A 24,395-nucleotide genomic window follows, 5' to 3' on the forward strand; every position below is an offset into this window, starting at 1 on the left:
CTTCTTCTTCTTCTTCTTCTTCTTCTTCTTCTTCTTCTTCTTCTTTTTTGACATTGGCTGCTCTTCTCCCTTTGATTATTGAAATAAAATGATGGCCATTTCCCCCTGCTCTTCCCTCTCTCCATACATTCACGTCTCCGGGCCCTCCATGGCCACCCTTCTAGGACGCAGATGGGGCAGTCCTTCTCCCTACGGCTGAGGACACAGGTTCCCATGGAGGATTCCTAGCCCTACGTCCTTTTCCATTATGATAATCTCTTCCTGTAAGATGTTTCCTGGACAGTCCTCTGCCTGCACCTTCATGCAGTCTTGCTGGGGTGTTGCTGATTTACATGCTCGTTTATAGTTTATGAGGAGGAATAAAATGCACCAACTGCCAAGCTCCTCATTTTTATGATGCCAGTTGTCATGCTAGCATTCATTTCCTATTTACTCACCTTTTGGTAATCGCCTTATCTAATGTTAATAGTTTTATCCATTTAAAGTAGAGAAAAGCCCAGGCGCTTTCTTTTGCCTAAATTTAGAGAAGCAAATAAATAAATAAAGAGAAGTCTGAAAAATCTGAAACCTTTGGAGCCAAATTCCCTGTCCCTGTTTGCTATGTAAAGTATGGCTCATTTCTTTGATCTTGAGTAATAATAATTCTGAGGCGTTATACTGTTTTCATATGCTTCAAAGCTGTGTCAAAGTTTTGCTGCTTAAGGGTACTTCTTTATTCTGTTGGCTCTTGGGTACCAAGATGACAGGTCTTCTGTACGAGGTGGAAGCTTTTTTAAGTCGTAGCCTTCAGCAAAACATCAAATTACCAAATCCAGGGTAACATACTTCTACACAAATGCCTTTCCTGTAGATATATTATACCATATATATTAAATACTTTAGTGTTACACGCTACATTTTATGTGCAATAGAAAGTGATGGTTTGAGGTAGCCTTGGGGGGACTTTTTTTCCACAAGCAGAAAAAGCTAGTGTATACCGTATCAAGCATGGTTTTTACAGGACTTTCTGCCCGAAGGCCTTTGTAAATAAGTAATGATCAACAGATTGGCTGTGGGTTTTTGAAAAGCATGCCTATGTCAGTTTGCATGATGGGGGAGAATTTTCAAAGTGGGTCTTGCTTTCATTGCCTGTTGGAGAGGGGCTGAGGGAGCAGTCATCCTGGGCTGGAGCTGTCTGCTCTGTGGTACATCAGAATTGCTAAACGTGGGTCAGGCGGCGGGCTGAAGCTTGCCAAGCTACAGAACTTGGGTTCCTGGTGTTGGTGCCTTTGGGCTACTCTCTGGCCACAGTTACTGCTTTACCCCACCTGCCCACAGCGGTCTCGATGACAGCTCAGCTCACACGGGCCGTCCCATGACAAGTCAGAGGGTCTTCAACGTTCCTCCTTCACCGTGACTTTCTATGTCCCAGGTGCTCTGCATCGTCTTCTGCCGTGGAAGCAAAGACAAGGTGCTGAGCCCTCCATTTCCTTTCATTTCCAGCATGTGAATGAAGAACCCGTGGGCAGTTTCGCTTGGTTTGAATGTCTGGCACAGACAGGGAGGTGGCCAGGACCTAATTCTGTTACGTGTCTCTTGTTGACTGAGAAGAAAGAGAGGGGCTCATGCGGTCTCTTGTGGCTTCTCCAGGTCACCCCACCTCTTTCAGTACTCCCTTTCAACTCTACAGAAGATAGGACTCTCAGGTCCCATTCCTTCTGACCTGAAAAATCCATAAAGGAAGCTAATGACTTATCTGAAGTGGGCTTTTCGACATGAGTTTGTGGCTTGGCTTGTTTGAGCAGAATCAAGCATTCTGAAGGTGGAAAGGTTTTAGGGGCCTATGGACAGTGATAGGAATAGCTCCAGGAGAAACCCGAGAGCCCAAAATGGGGCTAGGATGGGCTTTAATTTACCACGGTGGCTTCGGCAAATAAAACAGGCTCCTGCACGAGGGTTCCCTGCAAACCATCGGCCAGTGGGAAGTGCTATGGGGACTCTGCACTCATGGTCTTTGTCTCCCCTTTGTTCTGGGATCAGGCTCACCTGGTTTTTCAGTGTCACTTAGCTCTCCCCACAGCCATTAGGTGAACAGCCTCGTTTTGTGTGTCTGGATCCTGACGCACTAGGTTTTATAGTCGCCTGACAGAAAACAACTCTCACAGCCCAACTGAGCCAAGTGGCAAGTGTCTGTGCTCCAAGCCAGCAAGTCCTGTATCGTGACAGATAACCTTCGGCTTCACAAACCCGCCCCAGGAGGAACAGGCCACAGAGTTGCCCAGGTTCCTGTTATCTGCCTTCCTTGTTGATCTCTTAACATGGAATGATTTAAGGAACCTCTCCTCATTTCCCTTTTGAGTCACCAAGCCCTCATTGCCCACTTCTTCCTGCTGGTGAGTCTGTGCCTTGTGGGGATGGCTGTGCTTCCCTTCCGATGCAGGGCAGTAGAGGGCAAGAACATTGTCTCTGGATAACCACGTCAAGTGTTCTTAATTTGGGGGTCCCGCAGACCCCGCTGAACATCATATGAAAGCTCTCTAAAAAGGCTCTCGGCGGCGGGGGGAAAGCACACTGGGCACCATTTTGACTACACTTGAAGCAGATTCATGGATTCCCTCCATCCCTGTCTGGCTTACAATCATTTTCAGTTCTTTCCATGGCCACCTTCAAGGAGTTGAATTCACAAACGCTGGTAGATACTAAGAATATTTCTCCAGCAGGTAGACAGTATAGAGTAAATGCCTGGACTCTCACACAGTATCCTCAAATGGGATCCAAAAAGGCTGTGCATTTCAGCTGTCTGTTTCAATTCCTTTTCTCAGATTAATTCTCATCTAGCAAATGTTTTTTGAAAACCTACTGTATTTGGGGTTGTAGAAGGTCTTTGAAGAACGTAAAGTAAGATGGGTTAGAGTAGGTCTCCAAAACGATCACAGTTTAATGGAGGAGACGGGCAAGCATATATGGCAAATATATATATATATATATATATATATATATATATATATATATATATGTTTCTACATGTGTAAGTAGAAACAGCTTGGAGATGTACTCGCATGGGCTGTGAGAACAGAGGGAGCTGCCATTACTTCTGGTTTGGGAGGCTGAAGCTGGTTTGTGAAGGAGCTTTCATTTAAACCTAGCCCTGGATGATGAGGAGAATTCTCTAGTAATATCAATGCCTACCCTTGTTCATTGTTTACTGGGTGCCAGGCATCATTCCAAGAGTGTTATGACTGTGAACTCACTGAATCTTAACTCTAACTCCATGAGTAGGAATTACACTTTCCCCCATTTTACAGATGAAGAAGCTGAGTAACAGAGACGTAAAGTCTGGTGGATCTAGTGAGTCTTACCCAATGAGGAAGATTTGAACCCAGGTGGTTTAGCTTCCAAGTCCATAGTATTAACTCTTTCACTGTTCTGTCCAATGGAGGAAAGAAGGAGAGTGCTCAGGCCATAGTAAGTGGCTTGGTGTGGCTGGAGCAAGGGGTCCTTAAGGTGGCATAAGTGGACTTGGAAATCTGAAAGTATTCTTGTACCCACTCCTGAAAGCCTTTGCCTTTGCCTTGTCATAGGTACTGGGAAACCCTTGCAAGTTCTTGAGGAGACACTGTTTTGAGAGGATCACTGGTGGCAGTGTAAGGAGAGGTATAGAAGCAACCCTCCATCAGGGCAGCCTTCTGGAGACACACGTTACATAAATAGAGAGGTGTGAGAAGAAGGCCCAGCCAGCCCCAGCCTTCGCCAAGGTCCTTTGGGTACCAAACCACTCAGGGTTTGCTGTAGAATAGTGGGCCAGAAGTGGGCCACAGTCTTCCCAAGAAGGACACACAGCACTCCTGACGTGAGTCCATGTTACACCTGTTTCTCCAGGACCTCGGAAACTTGGAGTCAGATAAAGGGGTCATGAGCCATGAGGACACGTGCAGGATGTGTTTACCAAAGAGATGGTCCCCAGCCAGGCTAGCAAGGATAATTGACAATACTGAAAACAGAGAAATTGAACATGGTGAGGGGAGCTTCATGTCACAAGGCCCAAAAAATATTAGAGATTGGTTGGATTCCTGAATAGGAAGGGAAGTAGGATTTGAGGAAAACTGATTAGCCTCTTGGGCATTTACTGATCATTAAGTGAAATAAACTCGTCTGCTTGTTAAGTCCCATCCCTCTCTTTTGCCTCATACCTACCATAGGGTCTTTTTGTTAGGACTGCCAACTTGAAAGGTTCTAGTAATAGAAAATGGCAAGATGTCCTGAGCCCCGTCAAAGCTGGGGACAGAATGCCACTCTCGCAGTTCCTTCCAACTGGGCAGAATAAAGAAGGAAGGCAGGGACAGCTTAGCTAAGTAAATTCACCTCTGAATGCACCAGCAAATAGCAAATGACAGGCCCCCACGGTACTGGAGAAGAAAGAAATAGTGGGGCTCATCATACCAGGGCTTGGGGTGGATTTGACACAGGTCTCTGGACAAGTTGCATGCTCAGCAGGGGGTCATTATCCGTCCTCTCCTTTCAAGAGCATCTTGCACGCTCTCCTCTAGGACTGAGGAACATGTCAGTCCTCCCAGGTTGTCTCCCAGACATAAAGGCAGTAATTTCCTTCTTCCTTATAGAATGGTGGCTGCCTAACGAGAGGTGATGTATGAGGGGCAGTAGTTCTTGACTGTTGACTTGTTAGGCAGGAAAAAAGATGTAAGTAGATAGATAGAGAAGGTGAAAGGGACTCTGGTTTTGGCAGAGTGGCCAGAGCCTGGCCTGAAGGTTTTGTCAAGGTGGCTCCAGGGATGGCCATCTGGTGGGAGATGGGGGTGGGGGGTAATGGGGGCAGCTATGTCTCAGGAGAGATGCTCATTACGCAGGAGGGTGGGGGCAGTGTCAAAGGATGAGTTAAGGTAGGAGCCAGAACCAAAAGCCAGTATCCTTGCAACATAACAGGAAATAGTATTTGCCCAGAAATGAAATGCACCCCAGAATGAGGCAGATTATTTATGATGCTGATAACCCAAATATGAGCCCCTGAGACCCTCTTCAGCACAGCCAGAGACTCACTTGCACAGCCTGTCACTCTTGAGCATTGCATTCAAGGACTTAGTTACTAACTGCCTTGTTGTCTTTTATGGAGTAGAAGAGGAAATGAAGAGAAAGGAGGGTAGAACACTGAATTATAAGTGTACTTTATAAGAGCTAATATTTCATTTACCTTTTTTTTTTTTAAAGATTTTTATTTATTTATTTGAGAGACAGAGAGAGCACGAGCAGGGGTAGGGGCAGAGAGAGAGGGAGAAGCAGGCTCCCCGCTGAGCAGGGAGCCCGATGCGAGGCTCAATCCCAGGATCCTGGGATATGACCTGAGCCAAAGGCAGACGCTTAACCAGGTAGATGCTTAACTGACTGAGCCACCCAGGTGCCCCTAATATGCGTTTTTATGTTTGTTTATTTGCTGAATAACTCATGGGAGTGGAGGTCAGCAAGAGAGAGGCATTAGTGTGGCATCCAGGTTGGGAACCCCATCAGGTGTTGACACAACCCTTCAGGTTCTGGAGAGTCACACAGAGAGAGTCAGGGTAGGCAACTTGGATGTGCTTTTGTCATCAGCCCTATAGCTCTCCATTTGGATAGGAGGGCCAGGTCCAGGGTGAGCCATGTGAGGTGCCGCCTAAATTCCGCACTAAAGCCTTCACTTGCATCACTCTGGCCCTGACCTTGCTCAAGAGAATCATAGCCTTTCAGTTTGTGTGTTGCAAACAGTTGCTAGCTCTGGTAGAGTTGACTCCAACCATATAGTTTCTCCATCTGGGCAACACTTTATAGAAATGGTTCTCAAACTTCAGCATGCATAAAATCATCTAGAGCCTCTTGTTAAAACAGCTTGACTCAGTAGGTCTGGGCTGGGCTTGAGAATTCGCATTTCCCTCAAGCTCCCAGGGGATGCTGATGCAGCTGGTATGGGGCCACACTTTGAGAACTACTGCTCCATGAGTCAGAACAGCAAATGAAGCTTGATGTAATAGGGGCCCTTCTTGCAGAAATGTTCAGACTTGACAAAAGAGCACTAAATAGTTGCTTCTTTAAGAACACCCCGTCTTGACCACCATTGGCCATCCAACATGATCCTCCCTGCTGATCAGCTCCAGCAGCTGGCTCCAGGCACACTCCTGACAGCCGGACCTGTTAAAGTCATGTTTTCAGAGTCTCCCTTTAGATCAAGATACTCTATTTCAAATATAGTCCCTGTAAAGTGAAAAACAGTGCAAGAGCCTTGGTTGTTCAGCAAACTAATTGTCACAAGATATCAAAGGTGAATGAGCTATCACTGGGCACATTTTCAGGTCTCCATAAAAGGTCTGGTGAGTTTCCATTGACTGGTTTAAGAGCCAAGAGATTAGAGTCAGAGACTAGAGATCGTTCATCAGCTCTTCTCGTTAGTTGGTTGTTTATTGAGCATCTACTGTGTCCTCTGCTGGATTCTGGAAATTCATCAGAGAGTAAGATAAGAGTCCCTTGCCCTCAAGAAGCTCAGCATCTAATGGATGAGACAAACATGCAAATTATTATCTCAGAAGGAGCATCTCTCACTTCTGTAGGAGCTCCTAGGAAGGGCAAACAGCTCCTATCTCTGGTTATGGAGGAGGACAGCTTCAGGAGGAACATTTGACACAAAGAGTGAGGTCTCAAAAATATCCCCAGAGCCCCACAGTGATGCTTGACGTGATAGATAAACTCCATAGAATTAGTCTTTGCCACTGGGACAAAGAGCCTGCCAAGGGCTGAGAAATTCTCCCACATTTTATCTGGCCTCCAGTTTCCCAGGGACACCACTGCAGGGTAGGCTTCCACCTAACGGGGATGCTTGGAATGACAAGAGAGGCCTTATGAGATGAGAAATGAGGCCCCGAAGCTCAAGCAAAGGATGCAATTCAAAAACCATGTTGTAACTTCCCTCTTTCACACCTTTTTTTTTTTTTTTTGGTTTGTTTACTTGTACTTTAATGTAAATTTCTGAAGGCCAGTGTTGAACCCACTGCCACAGAAAAAACTGGGATTTGCTGTATTTGCCTGTAAGGGGAACTGTGCTCTTTAAAATATAATACTGGCTTCCTCATAGCAGGATTGCTAGAAAAGGGATTTGTGGTTTTGCTTTAGGCACTTGTCTTCAAGGCAGGCTTTTTGTGTTTCTACTCTAACAGGGCATTTAGTTCACTTCCTCAGATTAATTGATGGCAAGTGGTATTCCTTGCTCTGCAAATCCTCAAAACAATGATCTTTTATTCTTTATTTGAAGTCAGGCATGCTTAATTTCTAGATGCGGACTTTGGAGGTGTGAGCTAAGATTCAAGAAGCATACATATGAAAAATTTAACTCACTGGGGCTCCTCGGTTGCTACAAAAATGTGGGTATCCCTGAACGGAGCCTTCACACACTAGAACATGCAAAATCTCTCCCAGGCTTAATTGATCACTGAGGCTCTCCTTAGCACATTGTCCTGACAAAGGCTCAGGGGGTAATTTCCTACTGATTATTCACGCGAGCTGTGCATTTCATGAATGTCCCCCACCCCCACCCCAGCCCTTGCTGGTCGGCCTGGCTTTACAGCTCAGGGCACTGTGCTTCAGGGCTCTGCAGTGGAGAAGGAACAAAATCCGGCTGCCTCCTGCAAATGGGAGGGGGTGTGATGGGGCCAAGCAGCACTGGCTTCCAGTCAAGACCTGTCTGGTCAAACCTCGCCTCTCCTCTCACTGGCTGGGCCGCGTTAGCCATGTTACTTATCCAACTCTCTTTCCCAACCACACAGATGGGTAATAGCAGTAGAAATTACCTGCAAGTGTTACAGTCATGAGTAGATCATAAAAGGGTGGCAAAAGTTTCAGCCTTGCAATATTTGTAGCACTTCAACTCGTGGTGGCTATCCATTCATGGTAGCAACAGTAGTAGAAATAATTGTAGTAACCCCATGTTTGTATTATTGAACTGCTCTACATTTACTGTCTCCTGTCATAAGAGCTACAAATACATGAGTGGGCTTTTAGCAAAGTATAAAGAACGATAATAATAATAATAATGGTAGTTAACACTTACGGAAGGCACGCTCTACCTCAGGTTCTATGCTAAGGGCATGACAAGCTTTACTCATGTAACCCTTTAATGATGGTGATTAACACTCTCATTTTACAGATGAAGAAATTGAAGCAAGGCACGATGTAGCAAGTAGTAGATAAACCAAGACTTGCAGACATATTTTGATTGTGGAGCCACTGTGCTATCTTGTCACTAAAGAAATAGATCATTTCCTGCCCTCAGTGATTTCCACCCCCAAAACATCCCCTTTGGAGAAAGACTCTTGGTTCAAATGAATAAATTAACTGCCTGGCGCCCAGGCTTCCTCTTTCCTTTGAATTGGGTTGTCATAGGTATCCATCCAAAAATGTGGATGCAAGTTAAAGACTAGAGAGAAGTGCCGTCTCAGGAAGAGCACATCTAATTGTATATGCAGGTTGGGGGGGGGGTGGTGCTGAGGAGGGGCATTGGCCCAAACTCTTTGAATAAGATATTGTGTATTTCTGGTCTAATTCTGTGTATTCCTAAACTGGTTGTAGGATGCTTTTCTCCCTGAAATGAACAGGTGAGACTGAGGGGCAAGAAGGGCAGCTTGGTCCCTTCTAGAGACTGATAGCTGATACATGGTGCCCATTTTTCAAGTTGGACTGTTGTACGAGTTTCCTGGGGCTGCCATAACAAAGTAGCATATACTGGGTATTTTAATCAATAAAAATTGATTTTTCTCACAGTTCGGGGTGTTGGAAGTCCCAGATCAAGGTGCCAGCAGGGTTGGTTTCTTCTGAGTCAGTGAGGGGAGGCTCTGTTCCAGGTCTCTCTCCTTGGTTTCTAGATGGCTGTCTTATCCCTGTGTCTTCACATGTCTCTACATATCTATGTCTAAATTTCCTCTTCTTCTAAGTTCAGCAGCCATACTGAATTAGGACCCATTCTAATGACCTCTTTTTAATTAATTACCTCTTTAAAGACTATATTGTCCACTCGCATCCTGAGATACTGAGAGTTCAGACTTCGATATACAAAGTTCAGACTTTGTGGGGACAGAATTATGCTCATTTAGCAGCTATGCAGCAGATGGACCTCGGCTCATAGAGTTTCTGTTACCTTAAAATAGTGCATGCACATTGGCTCAGTGGTAAATGACAAATGAGCCTCAAATCAATTATGGTGCATTTTAAGGGAGTTGAGATTACTTTGTGAGTTGAGGAAATGCATAAAATAATTAAGACAGGAAAGACAATATCTAGTATTTCTCCTTAGTTCCAACTAAGTGGTCTTTGAGGAATCGTCTGAGAACATTTGAGTGTGGTTCTCTTAATCATTTTGTAAACAAGTGATGCTGGGATTCTTTGTTCAGGGAGGTTTCTGGTGGACTTCATTTCCAGATACAACAAACTGTCTGGTTCTTCTCCTGGGCCTCCCCTGACCGCAGCAGTGTTGGTTGTTGTGCTCAGTGGCAAATGCTTGAACTTTCTTTTATTGATGTAAACTCCATCAACCTCAATTTAGAAGTTCCTGTGGCCAGCTGGCTTTTCACTGTTTACCTATGTCAGAGACCTTTGCAGTTTAAGCCAATCTAAGCCACTTGAAATAACTGTAGGAACAGACATGGTAAAGAAATTCATCCTGTCTGGCCCAAAGTAGTTACAGACCCTCGTGTTGTTGGAATGAATCATGTTCCAAGCCTCCTTCCAGATGGTAGAACCCAATGGATGAGGAAAACTCATGGTCCTTCATGGAACTCAGTCTTTATTTCTTCTTCTCTCCCATCTTCGCTCCAACAACAACCTTTCTTCAGTTACTTAGTGCCCTCTGGCCTTGTGATGCCCAGCAGTGGCCCAATATTTCCAGAATTCTTCTAGCTACTTCTGTCTCTGAGAGAACGGTGCTTCTGTTCTGAGAAGGTCTTCTAGGTTCACCCAACATTTATAATGAAATCTCTGTATCCCAGCTTTTCTGGAATGTCTCAAATGATGAGAAATCCACTGCCTTGGGAAACATGTCATTGTTTTTAAACCCCTTCCATTTTTATAACATTCTTCGTGTTCAGAAGCTTGATATTTGTTCTATCTAAATTCCACACATGGTTCTTAGCCTGCTCTCAATCAGTCATATGCAATCAGTGGATTCCATCTTCTATTTGATGACCACCATTGCACATCAGAGGACAGCCAGTGTGCTTGGCCTGAGTCTTCTATACCTCAGGTTGGACAATACCATAGCCAACATCGCCAGCCATGGTTTGGGGTGCCATCCTTGGGCTCATTTGGGCCTCAGGTCTCTGAGTGGGTCCTAATGGCTGTTAGTGGATCAACACTAAACTATGCTGAGATTCCTCACCTTTCAGGGATAAGATAAAATGTTCCCTTCTCTGGGCAGCCTTCCTACATATTACTCAAATACCAGGCAATTAACACCTTCTTTCTTGGTATTCTCATGCCACCTTGTATGCTATAACACTCATCACACTGTATCACAACTATTGATTGACATTTCCTCTCTCTTGCTATATTATGACCCTCTCTTTGAGTAGGGACTGCATCTTAATCATCAGGGTAGCCTCCATTCCTGGGTCAAAATAGAAAATTCATGTTTATTGGTTGCTTTGATGATTCAAGAAATCAAAGTTCAACATCCAGGTACCAGAGCTGGTCAGAAAAGGAAATATCTTTGTTTAGGGAGATTTTTAATGGTCCTCAGCTCAGATCCTTTGAGAAAGATCCTGGGTAATACATTTAAATTATCCAGACCAGGGTGAGAGGTGTGTAGGGAGTACAGATTGCAGCATGGCATACCACTGAGACTTCCCAGATGCTTCTGGATATTCCAGTGCCAATCATGGCTTGCAACCCTAGTGTCAAATTACACCTGAAACCAATATAGCATTGTATGTCCCCTATACTTCAAGAACAAATAAGATTTTTTTTTTAAAAAAGAAATTGTAGGGGCGCCTGGATGGCTCAGTCATTAAGCATCTGCCTTCGGCTCAGGTCATGATCCCAGGGTCCTGGGATCGAGCCCCGTGTCAGACTCCCTGCTCGGCGGGAAGCCTGCTTCTCCCTCTCCCACTCCCCCTGCTTGTGTTCCCTCTCTCACTGTGTCTCTCTCTGTCAAATAAATAAATAAAATCTTAAAAGAATAAAAAAATAAAAACATTATATCTGCTTTCCCCAGACCCTCACCCCAGTTAGTGAGACTTGACATTAAAAAACTCTCTTTTTTTCCTCTCATTGAGGGATAACTGATCATCAGGCTTGTTATTTACTTTTCTAAGATGAGGGTTAGAGGCATTAGGGGCAAATCTCAGACTTTCTTGAGATAATATTTCCTCTCTAACCAATAAACTGGGCAAGAGGATTTGAAGCTGGCTCTATTTCTTCAGGGAAAATTTATTGAGATTCTCTTGCAACTAAAATATGTTCTTCTAGGACTGGGAAGAGTTCATTCTACTTATTTTCTGAAATCTCCTCTCTTTGGTGCTTTCTGTCCACCTACCTATCACAGACAGATATCTATAAAAACTATTAAAGATGTTTCAAAGATGAAAAAAAAAAAATCAAAAGTTGCTCTTGCCCTGATCTGTGACCAGTTCTGAGAGCAACTGCCTTTTTATTTTAGCATTTTTGACCAAGTTCAGTATTTGAAAGGTGGCCTGGTGGTTTACAACACCTTAAGACCTCCCAACAGCTATAGAGATGCTTTTCCAAGGTGGATTGTTTTTCTCCTTTGAAGATTAGATATGACAGTTCCTATGGTAATCTAGCATGTTTGGTGAAGATAACTTTGCAGGATTGCCTCACGCAGTATTTGCCATTTGGTACCACCTAAAAGCAAATCCTCAGGAATAAATAAATGCAGTGAGAGTTTTCCCATCTTAAGTGGGGGTGGAGTGAGTATTGGGGGGGGGGCGGGTGTTCATGATACATATCCTGATATCCCGAAAGCTTAATTCTAGGTCTGTGGATCATGTAGGAGAGATTCCTGTCCCACTTTCTTTTTTACTTTTTTTTTTTTTGAAGATTTTATTTATTTATTTGACAGAGAGAGACACAGCGAGAGAGGGAACACAAGCAGGGGGAGTGGGAGAGGGAGAAGCAGCCTTCCCGCTGAGCAGGGAGCCCAATGTGGGGCTCGATCCCAGGACCTTGAGATCATGACCTGAGCCGAAGGCAGACGCTCAATGACTGAGCCACCTAGGCATCCCCCTGTCCCACTTTCTATGCTGTGGACATATAAATGAGAAGTATCAGAGAAATGTCAGGGGGAGAAATACTAAAAACTAAATAGTCACCCACTGATGCTTAAAATAGATAATTTAAAAGGCAAAATCACATTATAATAAGTTTCTGGAATTTGAACTTATTTGTATTTTCTATCTTGAATTGGTGATATTATTTAGGGAAGATAGATCCCCTGCAAGGACAGATAGGTATGTGTGCCTGGGACTTGTCCTAATTATATGTTGTCAGTGGTATAGAAACCTAAACGACCTCCCCCAAAACTGAGATATGGAATCACTATCAGAGATGGAGTCTGGACAGTGGATATGGCCCAAAATGTAGGAGTATGTCTCTTATGCTGTGAGCCTGTTAGACCCGTCTGATTTTATTGTAATTCCTAAGGTTGTTGGTGAGGCTCTGCCAACCCATTGGAGGGGAGTCCTCTGTAGCAGCATCTTTCCTTTCCACCAGTAAACAAGGCAAGAGAGTGAATTCAAGACAAGTTGATTAAGATGCGTCTGAGCTTGAGCTCTCATCCAGCGAAGGCTACAGTTGGGAGGTGTAGTGGGGGTGGGGGAGACCATCATTGGACGGTGAGTGCAAATACAGTTGTCAAAGCAAGGAGAGAGGGTGTTGTTTAGTATTGAAATCATGTATTCCAGATGTGGGCATTTGGTAGTCAGTCTGCTCTGATGTGACATGCTGCTGAATCTTTAAAGGGCTTCAGCCAGGGAGAGCAAAATCTGATTGGGCAAATTGCTAAAATATTTAAAGTGCAGCCTGTTAAAGCTTTTACTGCGAAGAGCATCACGTCAGAAGTTGTAGTCAGAAAGAGCAAGTAATTGGCTTTCCATCCTCATGCCAGTCAGTCAGCATGAGGCTCTATTCCTATTCCTTCCTCTTCATTGCCAATGCTAATAACAACTCTTTGGTGTGAGTGTGTGTGTGTGTGTGTGTGTGTGTGTGTGCACGCGTGCATACATGCACACATGGGGGAGATTGGATAGCTGGTCAAATGAGAATAGAAGGGAGAGGTATCCGTGAAAAGAGGCTAAGTCCACAAAAATAACGTGAAGGCCATTCTAGGGAAATGGGAACAGGAGGTAAAGGCAGAATTACTAGTTAATAAAGGTCACCTGCCTTTCCAGGTGGTGGTGGTGGTTGGGGCAGTTGTCTTTCAAGGAATGGGTTCTGCAAGCAAAAGAATGACCTTTAGTGACAGCCACTTTCTCTGCATCTTTCATCTCCTCTGAGCTGGAACTCAGGGGACACTTTCCATTTATAATTTATTACATTTTCCACGTAGGTTTTCTTGTCCTTTTCTCCCCAGGCATGACCCCTTGTTAATTCCTGGCAATGATCAGATTGACAACATGGACTCCAACGTGAAGAAGTACGACTCTACTGGCATGTTTCACTGGTGCGCACCCAAGGAGATAGAGAAAGTCATCCTGGTGAGTGGCAGGCCACAGAATCTATGCCATCCACTTCGGTTCCAAACTGCCATTGCTAGGAATGAGGTTTCCCTAACCGGCTGAAGATACAGTCCCTGGTCCTAACTATTTTTGATCATTAAAATTTGGGACTCAGATTGAAGTAGCTAGAACTCTCATCAGAATACGAACCGAGGATGGAATTTTTAATCTCTGAGTATTTATTGGCTTATTACAATATGGGGCAGGCATGTGCTGTGTGTAGGACATCCATAATTCCTATGGTTGTGGCTCTGCTTGACCTCTTTACACTTCAGTTCTCTTACCTGTAAGAAGATGAGATGAGACTGACTCTTAACTCCTAGGATTGTAGTGAAGAGTAAAACCCACAGGGGACTCAATAAAGTTACTACTCCTACTCCTACTACTACTTCTTCTTCTTCTTCTTCTTCTTCTTACTAAATGCCATGAAGAGTTGTGAATGCTACCAATCAAATAAACAATGTTACTTGTTTATAACAATGTCTTGTCTTCTTCTAGATAATAGCCTTACATATTTGGGATCCTTCTTAGCACATGATACAAAATGCATTTACTAATGATGACAATGATGAGCCATGGGTCCACCTCGGGCAGGTGGGGGCTCAGAGCCCTGTTTCATGGTTGGGTCATCTTGGTAAATGGCAGTAGGCTTCTTCTGGTCTCTGCTAGGAATGTCGGCCTAGATAACAATCCATTCTACACTGTGGACTTGTCCTATTAACAGCTTTAGGTTTTAATGCCCACATTGGGTTCCCTACAGTTTATTGTCCTGCTAATCCATGAAAAATGGATTAATAATCAGGAAGGTCAGATGTCTTCTCATCGCAGATTGCTGTGCCCTGCTTCTTTGTGTCAGCCAGGAAAATCCTATCATTTCTGATATCATGGCCACCCTTCTTAGAAAAGGGCTGCCCCAGTTCCTCAAAATGGCTTTGTACTCTAATCCACTAGATTTTTCCATGTGTGTTTTCTCAGTTTAATTATAATCAAGCAATTAAGAGCCAATACAGGGTTGTGCTAGAGGCTGTCTTAGAGGTGTGAATGTTACAGACAAAAGCACAGAAAGAAAGTCAGAATTCTCAAGAAACAGCTCTTGTCTAATTTACCAGGAGTGCAAATGGTTCTAATCATGAAGGTGCTCCATGCATTTACATCCTGGTGTATTCACTGCACTTTTGCCCTGTTGATCCAAACTCAGACTGGTGTTACCCACCTGTGGCAGGTAAAAGGGCTGGGTATCATATCTGGAATCCAGGGTTTTAATGGCTTACCAGTATTCCTGAAGAGGGTATGGCTAACTGACATCCAAACAAAATCCCCTCTGGCATGAAAGAGTTTAGGGAAGTGAGTTACTGCTTCTGTCATCTGAAAAGTAACATCATTTAACAAAACATTTATAACAGGCCGTCTATGTGCTAGACACTGCTTTTGCGGCTAGGGGTAAAGCCCCTGACAATGACTGCTGTCATAGAGCTTATGTTCCAGGGGAGGCAAAGAGAAGATCTCCAGGTAAATAAATGAAGATAGAAAAACATTTCAGACACGGATCCAGTGCTATGAAGACCAATCAAGGAGGGCCATGGTCTAGAAAGGGACCAGGAGGTGCTACTTAGACAGTGTGGTCCAAGAAGCCCTCGCCAAAGTCCCATTGGAGCAGAGATGAGAATACTCAGAAGAGCCAGCTATGTGAAGATGCTTTGGGGTTGCATGGACCCTCTGGGTGCAGGACACTAACTGCTCTGGGGTTAGAAAATATGAAGTGGCCTCAGTCTTGAGGAAATGATCATCTAATTAGAAGATATAAAATGTAACTATGAAACAGTGTACTTAAAGCTAAGTGTTATGAGGCACAAAATGCTATTCAAATCTGGGGGAGAAGACTAGGCTGTGTATCTCAGTGGCCAGAGAAGTCTTACTGGATGCAAACAAATTGTTCTTTGAAGGGTTTAAGGCCATTAAGGCCCAGCTTGGGTTAAACCTTCAAAGATGTATAAGAAGCACCAGATGTACATGAGAGTAGTTTCTCTAGTGGGTCTTAAGCCTGGTAGCATCAGACTCTCCAGGAACTGGGATCCAACAAGATTCTGCAGGTGATGTTACTATGGCCAGTCTAAGGATTGGTGTTTCGGTCCCCAGAGCTAAGCTCCTGTGGTCAGCCACTTTGCTAACTGGAGCCTTACCCACTTCCCAGTGTAGGTTTCCAACCCCCGCTCTGGACCCAGTTTGTATACCTCAAGCTCACTGAACAGAGCTAGACTCCAGTTAAAAGTTATTAGAAACCCCATCACAGCATATTACAGACTGGTTGATGCTCTGCTAACGGTATCTGGGCACTCAGACTTCCAAGCAGCCAAGAAAACTAACTCTAGGTCTTCTCCATGAAGCAGTGAAATGGGATGTTGACTTCCCAGTGGGTCCTCCTTGGTCACTGTTTCTAAGATATATCTTACAGCTCCTGTCTTAGGTGTTCCTGGGCTATTGCAGAGGGAAACCGATAATGGTGACAGCCCTGCTTTATTCTAACGATCAGGCAGTGAAAGCTGGCTTCTTCTTCTCCTTGGGGGTTACTGTAATAACCCTGACATTGTCGTGAATTGTAATATTGGCATTTAAACAATCAATACACCAGTCAATTCTAGGGATTAAATCAAACAGAGTTTGATATGTGCAGTGGACATTAATATGCCTCCCCAAAAGCCACATGGGGCCATCCAGGCATGCAGTGGGTGGATCGAGAGGAAGGAAGGCAAGAATGGGAGGTATTGGACCAGACGGAGGAGTGGAGAAAGGCCCACTAAGTGGCCTCCTTCACTAACACAGTGAGCAAAAGTGTGGCAGTGGCTAATCATTTGCATGGGAAGTTGGGGTCCTCCATTCCCTGGGGTGATTTTATTCATTCATTTGAGATCAAGCCTAGGGTCGGGGGAGGACATGGGCTTATTACTCTTGCTGATCGATCTCTAGATCCTTTTAATTGTTCTTTGGGAGTCTTCCTCTGATGACTTACCCAGGTGGGCCTCTCCAGGAATGTACCTGGAAACCACAAAGCAGCAGTGGACAGGGGTCGACAAACTCTTTTTACAAAAGGTCATCTAATAAATAATTTAGATCTTGCTGGCCATATGGTCTCTGTCACAGCTAATCAGCTCTGCTGTTGTAATGTAAAAGCAGCCATAGGCAATACCTAAATGAATAAGATTGGCTGTGTTGCAATAAAATTTTATTGGAATTTGAATTTTATGTAATTTTCACATATTATGAAATCTTCTTTTTTTTCCAACCATTTTAAAATGTAAAAACCAATCTTGCCTTGGTTCTAGCCAAACAATAGCAGGGTGTAGACCAGATTTGGCCTGTGGGCCATAGCTTGCCAGCCCCTGGCTTAGGATGTTATATTCTACCTACTGATGTAATGATGTAGTGTGAAATCCCATTGGTGAGTCCAGAACTCAAAATTCAAACTTCTCAAGCTGAGACTTAGCATAGATCTTACCATTTTATCATCATTTCAGCAAGAGAGCCAGAAAAGGCAGCTTATTTTATCAACAATTTCATGGAAACTAAGACTTCTTTTCTAAGCAACATAAATATTGCTATTCCCTCTTATTTCCCCCCCCCCTAAAAATCATCAGGAAAGAGCACCGGCTCATATGTATTATGGCATAACTTTCTTAAATCTTTGTCAAAAAAGGTCATGTTATGTGTGGATATATGTTTATATATACTTATTACACCAGTATAATGTATACACACATACTCAAATTATAAATACATATGGCGTGACTGTAACATTGATGAAATAAAAATGAAAGCACATAGTAAGCACTCAACAAATGTTTATCTTTATGAAAGTGATTTTTTTAATCCTTACCACAATCTCTGAGGTCTTTTCTCCAATGCTGGTACACTTCTCCCTGTTGCAGACTCGAAGTGAAGCTGCCATGACAGTCCTGAGCGGTCACGTCGTGGTCTGCATCTTTGGTGATGTCAGCTCAGCCCTGATCGGCCTCCGGAACCTGGTGATGCCACTTCGTGCCAGCAACTTTCATTACCATGAGCTCAAGCACATCGTGTTTGTGGGCTCCATTGAGTACCTCAAGCGGGAATGGGAGACGCTTCATAACTTCCCCAAAGTGTCCATATTGCCCGTAAGTCCAGGGTCACATTAGTGATGTTTTTTTCTTCTTTCCCTTCACAAAAGAAAATCCCAGACGGATATGATAGTTGTAGCTTTGATCATGCGTCTGCTTCTTCATCTGGTTATGGGCCTGAGGACTCAGCCCTTCCCCTCTGCTCTGTCTAGGAATAGCTAAACCCTGGGAGACCTTATTAAAAGGAATTTGCAACCAAGTTCAGCTGCTCATCGAGCATAAAGTTAGGCTGGTATCAAATGCATTACCATATCAGTGTCTCTACCCTCTCTCTCTTGCGCACCCAAACCTAGTGCTTTGAGATATTATGACACTTATAGCAGAATTTACTTATGGAACTACTTCTGTCATTTTATTTATGACATTATTAACGCTTCTATAAATCTTGGTTGTACCACTTTATGTTTTTAACCAAGTGCATTTAAGAGTTCTTTCTTTATTCCTGCTGCCAATCCCTTCTGCTGGCCACTCCCTGCCTCCCATTCATTTAGAAGCCTAGCAATGTTTTCATGGGCACATATGTGCATGGGATAGTCTTGATTTTAAAAAATCCTAGGAACTGTTTGAGACTCTATAAGTCAGTGTAAGGACATGGGATACATGATCTTGGAGTCATCTAATGACTTCCTAATCACTAATCAATATATTTTTCATAAACTTTTAAACAATTCTAGATTTAGTAAACTAGTAAACTGCTTTAGTAAACACAGGGAGTTAAAAACAGTCACCTGAAGAAAAACAAATAGTCCTATGCATGGAAAAGCATAAACAGATATATACCTTTCTAATTTCAGTCATCGTAGATTTGAGTGTGTATTTCCACGATTGTCTTCCTACATGTGCTTTTCCACATGGTCCCCTGGTCCCACGGGACTGGGGTCTAAAAGTATTTTGAAAAGAGCTTATTATTTTGCGGGGCTACATGAGTCTGTGTGTGTGTGTGTGTGTGTGTGTGTATACACATGCATGTGTGTGTGTACACATGCCTGTGTGTGTGTACACATGCATGCATGCGTGTGTGTGTGTGTGTGTGTTTCCTTCTTTGTACTCTTCCATACATGCACTCACCTGTTGGTATGCATATGAATCAGCTCTCATATTTGCAGGTCCTTTTTAAACTCTCCAAAATTTAGCTCACTCAAGCACAATATGTTTGTACAAAATGGGCCTTCATCTCTGTCTTCACATATTTCATTGTTTAAACAGTGCCCCACATCTGGAGCCAGCCCACAGAAACATGGTGTTTCTATGTATGTCACTTGTATTTCTTGAGTTTTGAAATCATGTGTATACAACTGTGCAGGGATTGTCTTATATCACGATTACTGCTGGATTCCCTACAAGGTGAAAATTAAAAGAATATGGATGTAGGCAATTGAGGCTTATGCACTGGTGAAATGATTCAGGAAGTTGGTCAGACTTATTTTGTACCAAGAGATCCCTGGAAAAGTCGGGTTCTTCTCCTCTCAAAAGATACTGCTCCAGAGCCTAGTAGCTTCCCAGCCCCATAGCACTAAATGCCTCTTCCTCCATCATATCACTTTGCAGCAGTATTTTGGGGTCTGAGAGCAGAATCATGACTGTCACTGAGTCATAAAAGACGGTTGATGGTCTCAATCTGTGCAGCCAAGTTCCATCAGCTCAAAGCCCCTTCTCCAGGAGGGAGACTGGGAGGAAGGGATCCAAGGATATCTGGTAGCTGGCAGACCCCCTCCCTATACGGTCAGTGAGTTGAAGGCAACTCAGATCCCCATGTAGGCAAAGCAGAAGCTGGATTCAGGCTGGAGAACCCAGTATGTGAATTCCAAAATGAGGCCATATGGCCCCTGGGGAGCCCCGGCATGGGCTGACCTAGGATCCCTCCTAGGGGCACAGAGCCTGTGGAGGTCACACCTCTCCCCTCTAGCACTAATCCTTTTATTTCACCTGAGCTTGCATTCTCTACCTCTCTGTCATTACCTCCTTGTTCTGTTTCTTTCCCCCCCACTGCTTTTTGTTGTTACGGGATTTTTAAAAAAATCTGTTTACTGGCTTATTTATTTTTAATTATACCGGTAATATACAAATACATTCTTGTTATAAAATATTCAAACAAGACAGAAGTATGTAAAGTCAAAAACAAACTTTTTCCCTTACCCCCAATCTTATTCTCCTCCCTAGAGGTAATTACTATTATTAGTTTAGTGTATCTTTTTCTTGAAATTTCTCTCTGAATGTACATGCATTTATCAGTATATTCATGAATATATAGTTTTATTTTGTGGGTTTCTTTTTCCATAAATGAAATCATACTTTTTGAATTATCTACAACTTTTTTGTGTGTGCCTTTCCCCCCGTCCCCAACTTATCCCACTATTTCAGAGATTCTTCCAAAGCTATGCCTACATGGAGAACTGTTTTGGTCTCTTTACCTGCTGCATAGACTTCCCTTGAACGTATGTCCGGTGGTGTATTCAACCATCCCTATGTTGTTGGTCAATTAGGTGATTTTCTTGTTTTTTTGTTTTGTTTTGTTTTTTAGAGAGGGAGCAGGGAAGGGAGTGCAGAGGGAGAGGAAGAAAGAGAATCTTAAACAGGCCCCATGCCCAGTGCAGAGCCAGGTGTGGGGCTCCATCTCACGACCCAAAGATCATGACCTGAGCTGAAACCAAGAGCCGGATGCTTAACTGACTGAGCCACCTAGGAGCCCCTCTTGGTTTTTGTTTTTGTTTTTTTCTTGCTGAAAATATGCAATAAAATTATATGACTTGAAGCTTAACTCCTTTCCCCTGCCCCTTTGCAAGATGCACATTCCTTCCAACCCTCCCACCTCCTCCAGGTGGAGCAGCGCCATCAGAGCCCCCTCATCACACCACGCTCACTGGCTATTTCCCCTCGACTGCATTGGAAATTCTAGTTGGAGCTGCTGTTTTTGCCCGAGACAGAAGTGACCTGCTATTAAATAAACAGGCATTCGAAACCCACCCCCTCGTGATGTTCTGAAAGCCAGAGGTTGCCACAGGACAGTTTCTTAAATCAAGACAATTTCCAGGCAGGAAGAAGATGTAGGACCTTGGCATTATTCCTCTCCCTCGTTTGTTAGCAACAGCTTGATTGAGTGTGGAGAGCAAGCCTGAAATGCCGCCATCAGCACTGACTACCCTTTAGATTAGCACACAGCTCCTATTCCCTTGAATGTAGTTAGGCCAGCTTAATGTCAAGGCATAACAAAGATACTTGTTAAATAATTTCCCAAAGCTCTGGCTCAATCTTTAATTTGTTTTTATTTTTCCCCCTCTTCCCCTCTTGTCCCTCGGTCTCACTTTTGTTTCTTCTTTCTTTCTTTTTTTTCTTTTTTTTCCTTTCCTCTATGCCAAAGGGTACACCATTAAGTCGGGCTGATTTAAGGGCCGTCAACATCAACCTCTGTGACATGTGCGTTATCCTGTCAGCCAATCAGAATAATATTGATGATACTTCGCTGCAGGACAAGGAATGCATCTTGGCGTCACTCAACATCAAATCTATGCAGTTTGATGACAGCATCGGGGTCTTGCAGGCTAATTCCCAAGGTAAGGACAGCCTGTAATACTTCTCTGCTGTGCCTACAGGGGACAGGGGCTGGCAAGAGGGATATCCTTCACTCAGTAATTCAAAGAGGCTCACATCAGCCTGCCTGGCAGTGACACCCGCGGTCGCTGGGATGGCTTTCAAAGGGGCATCCACTGCCTCTTCTTACCATTGCGGGAAGCAGGCTTGAGACCTGAACACCCACACTCAGAATAGGCTGCTGTCCCAGAGAGGAAAGCAGCCTTTAAATTGCCACCCCCTCAGTCTTCCCAAACAGTGGCTTGATGACCAGGGTCCCCTGATTAAATCAGGCACTGCAAAGATGCTGCCGGAACAATTCCCAATGTTTCTCTCCAGTATATATTTTTGCCATTGACCTATGTTAAGCTTTGCCATTGTTATTATTGCATGGGGTTGTTAAGCTTTACCCTGTTATACGCCCACCTACGGATGGTGACCCCTGGACAGGGGGGGACAGTATGGACACAAGAAGTCATTTAGCAAGAGGTGATGCTCCTCGGGTCACCCATTCTCTGCAGGAGGCACGACAGAGTTAAATGATGCACATCTGCCTTCTCTGCTCTGCCCCCATCTTCCTTGTCATTTTCCCTGGGATCCTGGGCAGGTAGCTGCTAGTAAAGATGTCATCTAGAAGTCTCAGACAGCACAGCCAAACCTCGTAACAAACAGCCTCACTAATCAGGGCCTCGGCAGGATGGGATGTGAGGCCTCGGTGCAGGCTTGCCATGAACAGCAGGATCATTGCCGTAAGTGTTTCACCAGACGGGTGGCCCTGGGGGCCTGATGGGGGCCTGAATCCCATCATTCCAGGACTGAAGGTGGAGGGAGCAGGGCCCAGGAGAACTATAGCTGCTGGGATGAGCAGTGCCATCTTACTGACAAGGGAGAGCTCAGCTCCGTCATGCCGCCCACACCGGTCATGCTGCACGTGCATGAGCTTCTGTCAGCTCAGCACCATCTCTTTACCACAGCTGTTCAACGGTGCAGCAAACCTGGGAACAGCCGTTCCTGGAATCCTCTTCTCTGCACGGTTCTGCACCAACGTCTGCCAAGGAGAATGGGGCCCAGGGACGAGATCTAGAATTTGGAAAAGGGAAAGAAGCCTTAGTTCTTTGGAGGCAGTGGCAGCCCGACCCTGAGCAGATGCGAGGTTCAAAGCAGCTCTTAGGGGAGCGTTCTGAGCATCACTGGCTTTGCTGCTAGGGACTGAGGGGGCTGCTGTGGCCTTCTTCGAGTTGCCTTGAGGTCTCCAGCACCTCCCGTGGAAAATTCCACCTCGTGTTGCAAGTGAAACGGCCCTTCCAATGATTGCGTCAATATCTGATTTTCTTCATACTTGGAATAGAGTGGCTTCTAGTCTTCATTGCTTTTTTTTTTTTAATTCAAGTTCGTTAACTTACAGTGTAGTATTGGTTTCAGGGGTAGACTTTAGTGATTCGTTACTTTACATATAACACCCAGTGCTCATCCCAACAAGTGCCCTCCTTAATGCCCGTCACCCAGCCACCCCATCCCCCCACCCACCTCCTCTCCAGCCACCCTCAGTTTGTTCTCTTAGTTATAGAGTCTCTAATGGTTTGCCTCCCTCTTTATCTTACTTTATTTTTCCTTCCCTTCTCCTATGTTCATCTGTTTGTTTCTTAAATTCCACATGAGTGAAATCATATATTTGTCTTTCTCTGACTGACTTATTTCGCTTAGCATAACACCCTCTAGTTCCACCCATGTTGATGTGAATGGCAAGATTCCATTCTTTTTAATGGCTGAGTAATATTCCACTGCATACACTTCTTTTCTTTATCCATTCATCAGTTGATGGACATTTGGGCTCTTTCCATAGTTTGGCTATTGTTGATAATGCAGCTATAAACACTGGGGTGCAAGTGCCCCTTTGAATCAGCACTTTTGTATCCTTTGGATAAAAACCTAGTAACGCAATTGCTGGGTCATTGGGCAGCTCTATTTTTAGCTTTTTGAGGAACCTCCATCCAGTTTTCCAGAGGGGCTGCACCAGTTCGCGTTTCCACCAACAGTGTAGGAGGGCTCTCCTTTCTCCGCATCCTCGCCAACATCTGTTATTTCTTGAGCTGTTCATTTTAACCATTCTGACTGATGTGCGGTGGTTTCTCATTGTGGTTCTGATTTGTATTTCCCTGATGCCGAGTGATGTGGAGCATTTTTTCATGTGTCTGTTAGGAGTGGCTTGAGGCAACCCTGACTGATCCAGTCTGAAGCCTGGTTTTCACCTCTCTATGCCACCAACCTCTGTCTCTCCCCTAGTCTAAATCTTGGTATCCACTTGCTTAGCCGGGCTGCAGGCAGAGCAACATGTCAAGGCTCTGAACGAGAGTGTTACCTACCCCGCTGTGTCCTGGAGAGCCAGAACCTGCCTCCTGCCTGCCCTGCCTGTGCAGGGAGTGCAGGTGACAGAGGGTATGAGGAGACCGTAAGCTGACCTTCTAGGAAGTGGAAGAGGCAAGCCACCGTTTGGTTCCTGCCTTTAAGTACTTGTTCTTCCATGTATGTCCTCCCAACTCTGCCCCAGCATGAGCTTGTTAGAGATGCAGCATCTCATGCCCACCCCAAACCTCCTACATCCGAATCTGCATTCTAACGGGGTCCCCAGGTGACTCATGTGCCCTGCTGTAAGGCACAATAATCTGCAAGCTAACAACACCCGGTCCAGTGAACAAACTGACCAACCCAATCAGATGCTCCTCTTCTTCTGGCAGGAGCTAGCAAGGGGAATGGAGAGAAGCAGAAGCAGGAGAAGCAGTCCCTTAGGGGGGCAGGGTGGGGGAGATGGAACTGAGCTGGAGGGGCAGAAAAGTGCACGTCTGTTTTCTCCCAATTTAATAATTGTGATCGTCAAGGTCCATAGATCAGAATCTCAATGCACCATTGAGTTATGTGTGCATCTGACATGGGTTTTCCTTCC

General features: G+C 44.5%; 1 protein-coding gene across 13 annotated transcripts in view; it reads left to right on the forward strand.

The window, feature by feature from the left end:
- Positions 1–24,395, forward strand: part of KCNMA1 (potassium calcium-activated channel subfamily M alpha 1) — a 746,792-nt gene that overhangs the window by 655,479 nt on the left and 66,918 nt on the right. For 12 of the 13 annotated variants that reach the window (XM_073878759.1, XM_073878761.1, XM_073878751.1 and 9 more), the window contains 3 exons: positions 13,592–13,715; positions 17,660–17,884; positions 21,246–21,438. In XM_073878759.1, coding sequence (XP_073734860.1) covers positions 13,592–13,715; positions 17,660–17,884; positions 21,246–21,438 — 542 coding nt within the window. Of the gene's footprint in view, positions 1–13,591; positions 13,716–17,659; positions 17,885–21,245; positions 21,439–24,395 lie in introns of those variants that run through there. The other variant, XR_012374213.1, reaches the window with a different exon arrangement.

The sequence above is a fragment of the Callorhinus ursinus genome, unplaced genomic scaffold (genome assembly GCF_003265705.2).
Source record: "Callorhinus ursinus isolate GAN/ISIS: 27379988/994484 unplaced genomic scaffold, GSC_fseal_2.0 scaffold31, whole genome shotgun sequence".
Lineage (NCBI taxonomy): Eukaryota > Metazoa > Chordata > Mammalia > Carnivora > Otariidae > Callorhinus > Callorhinus ursinus.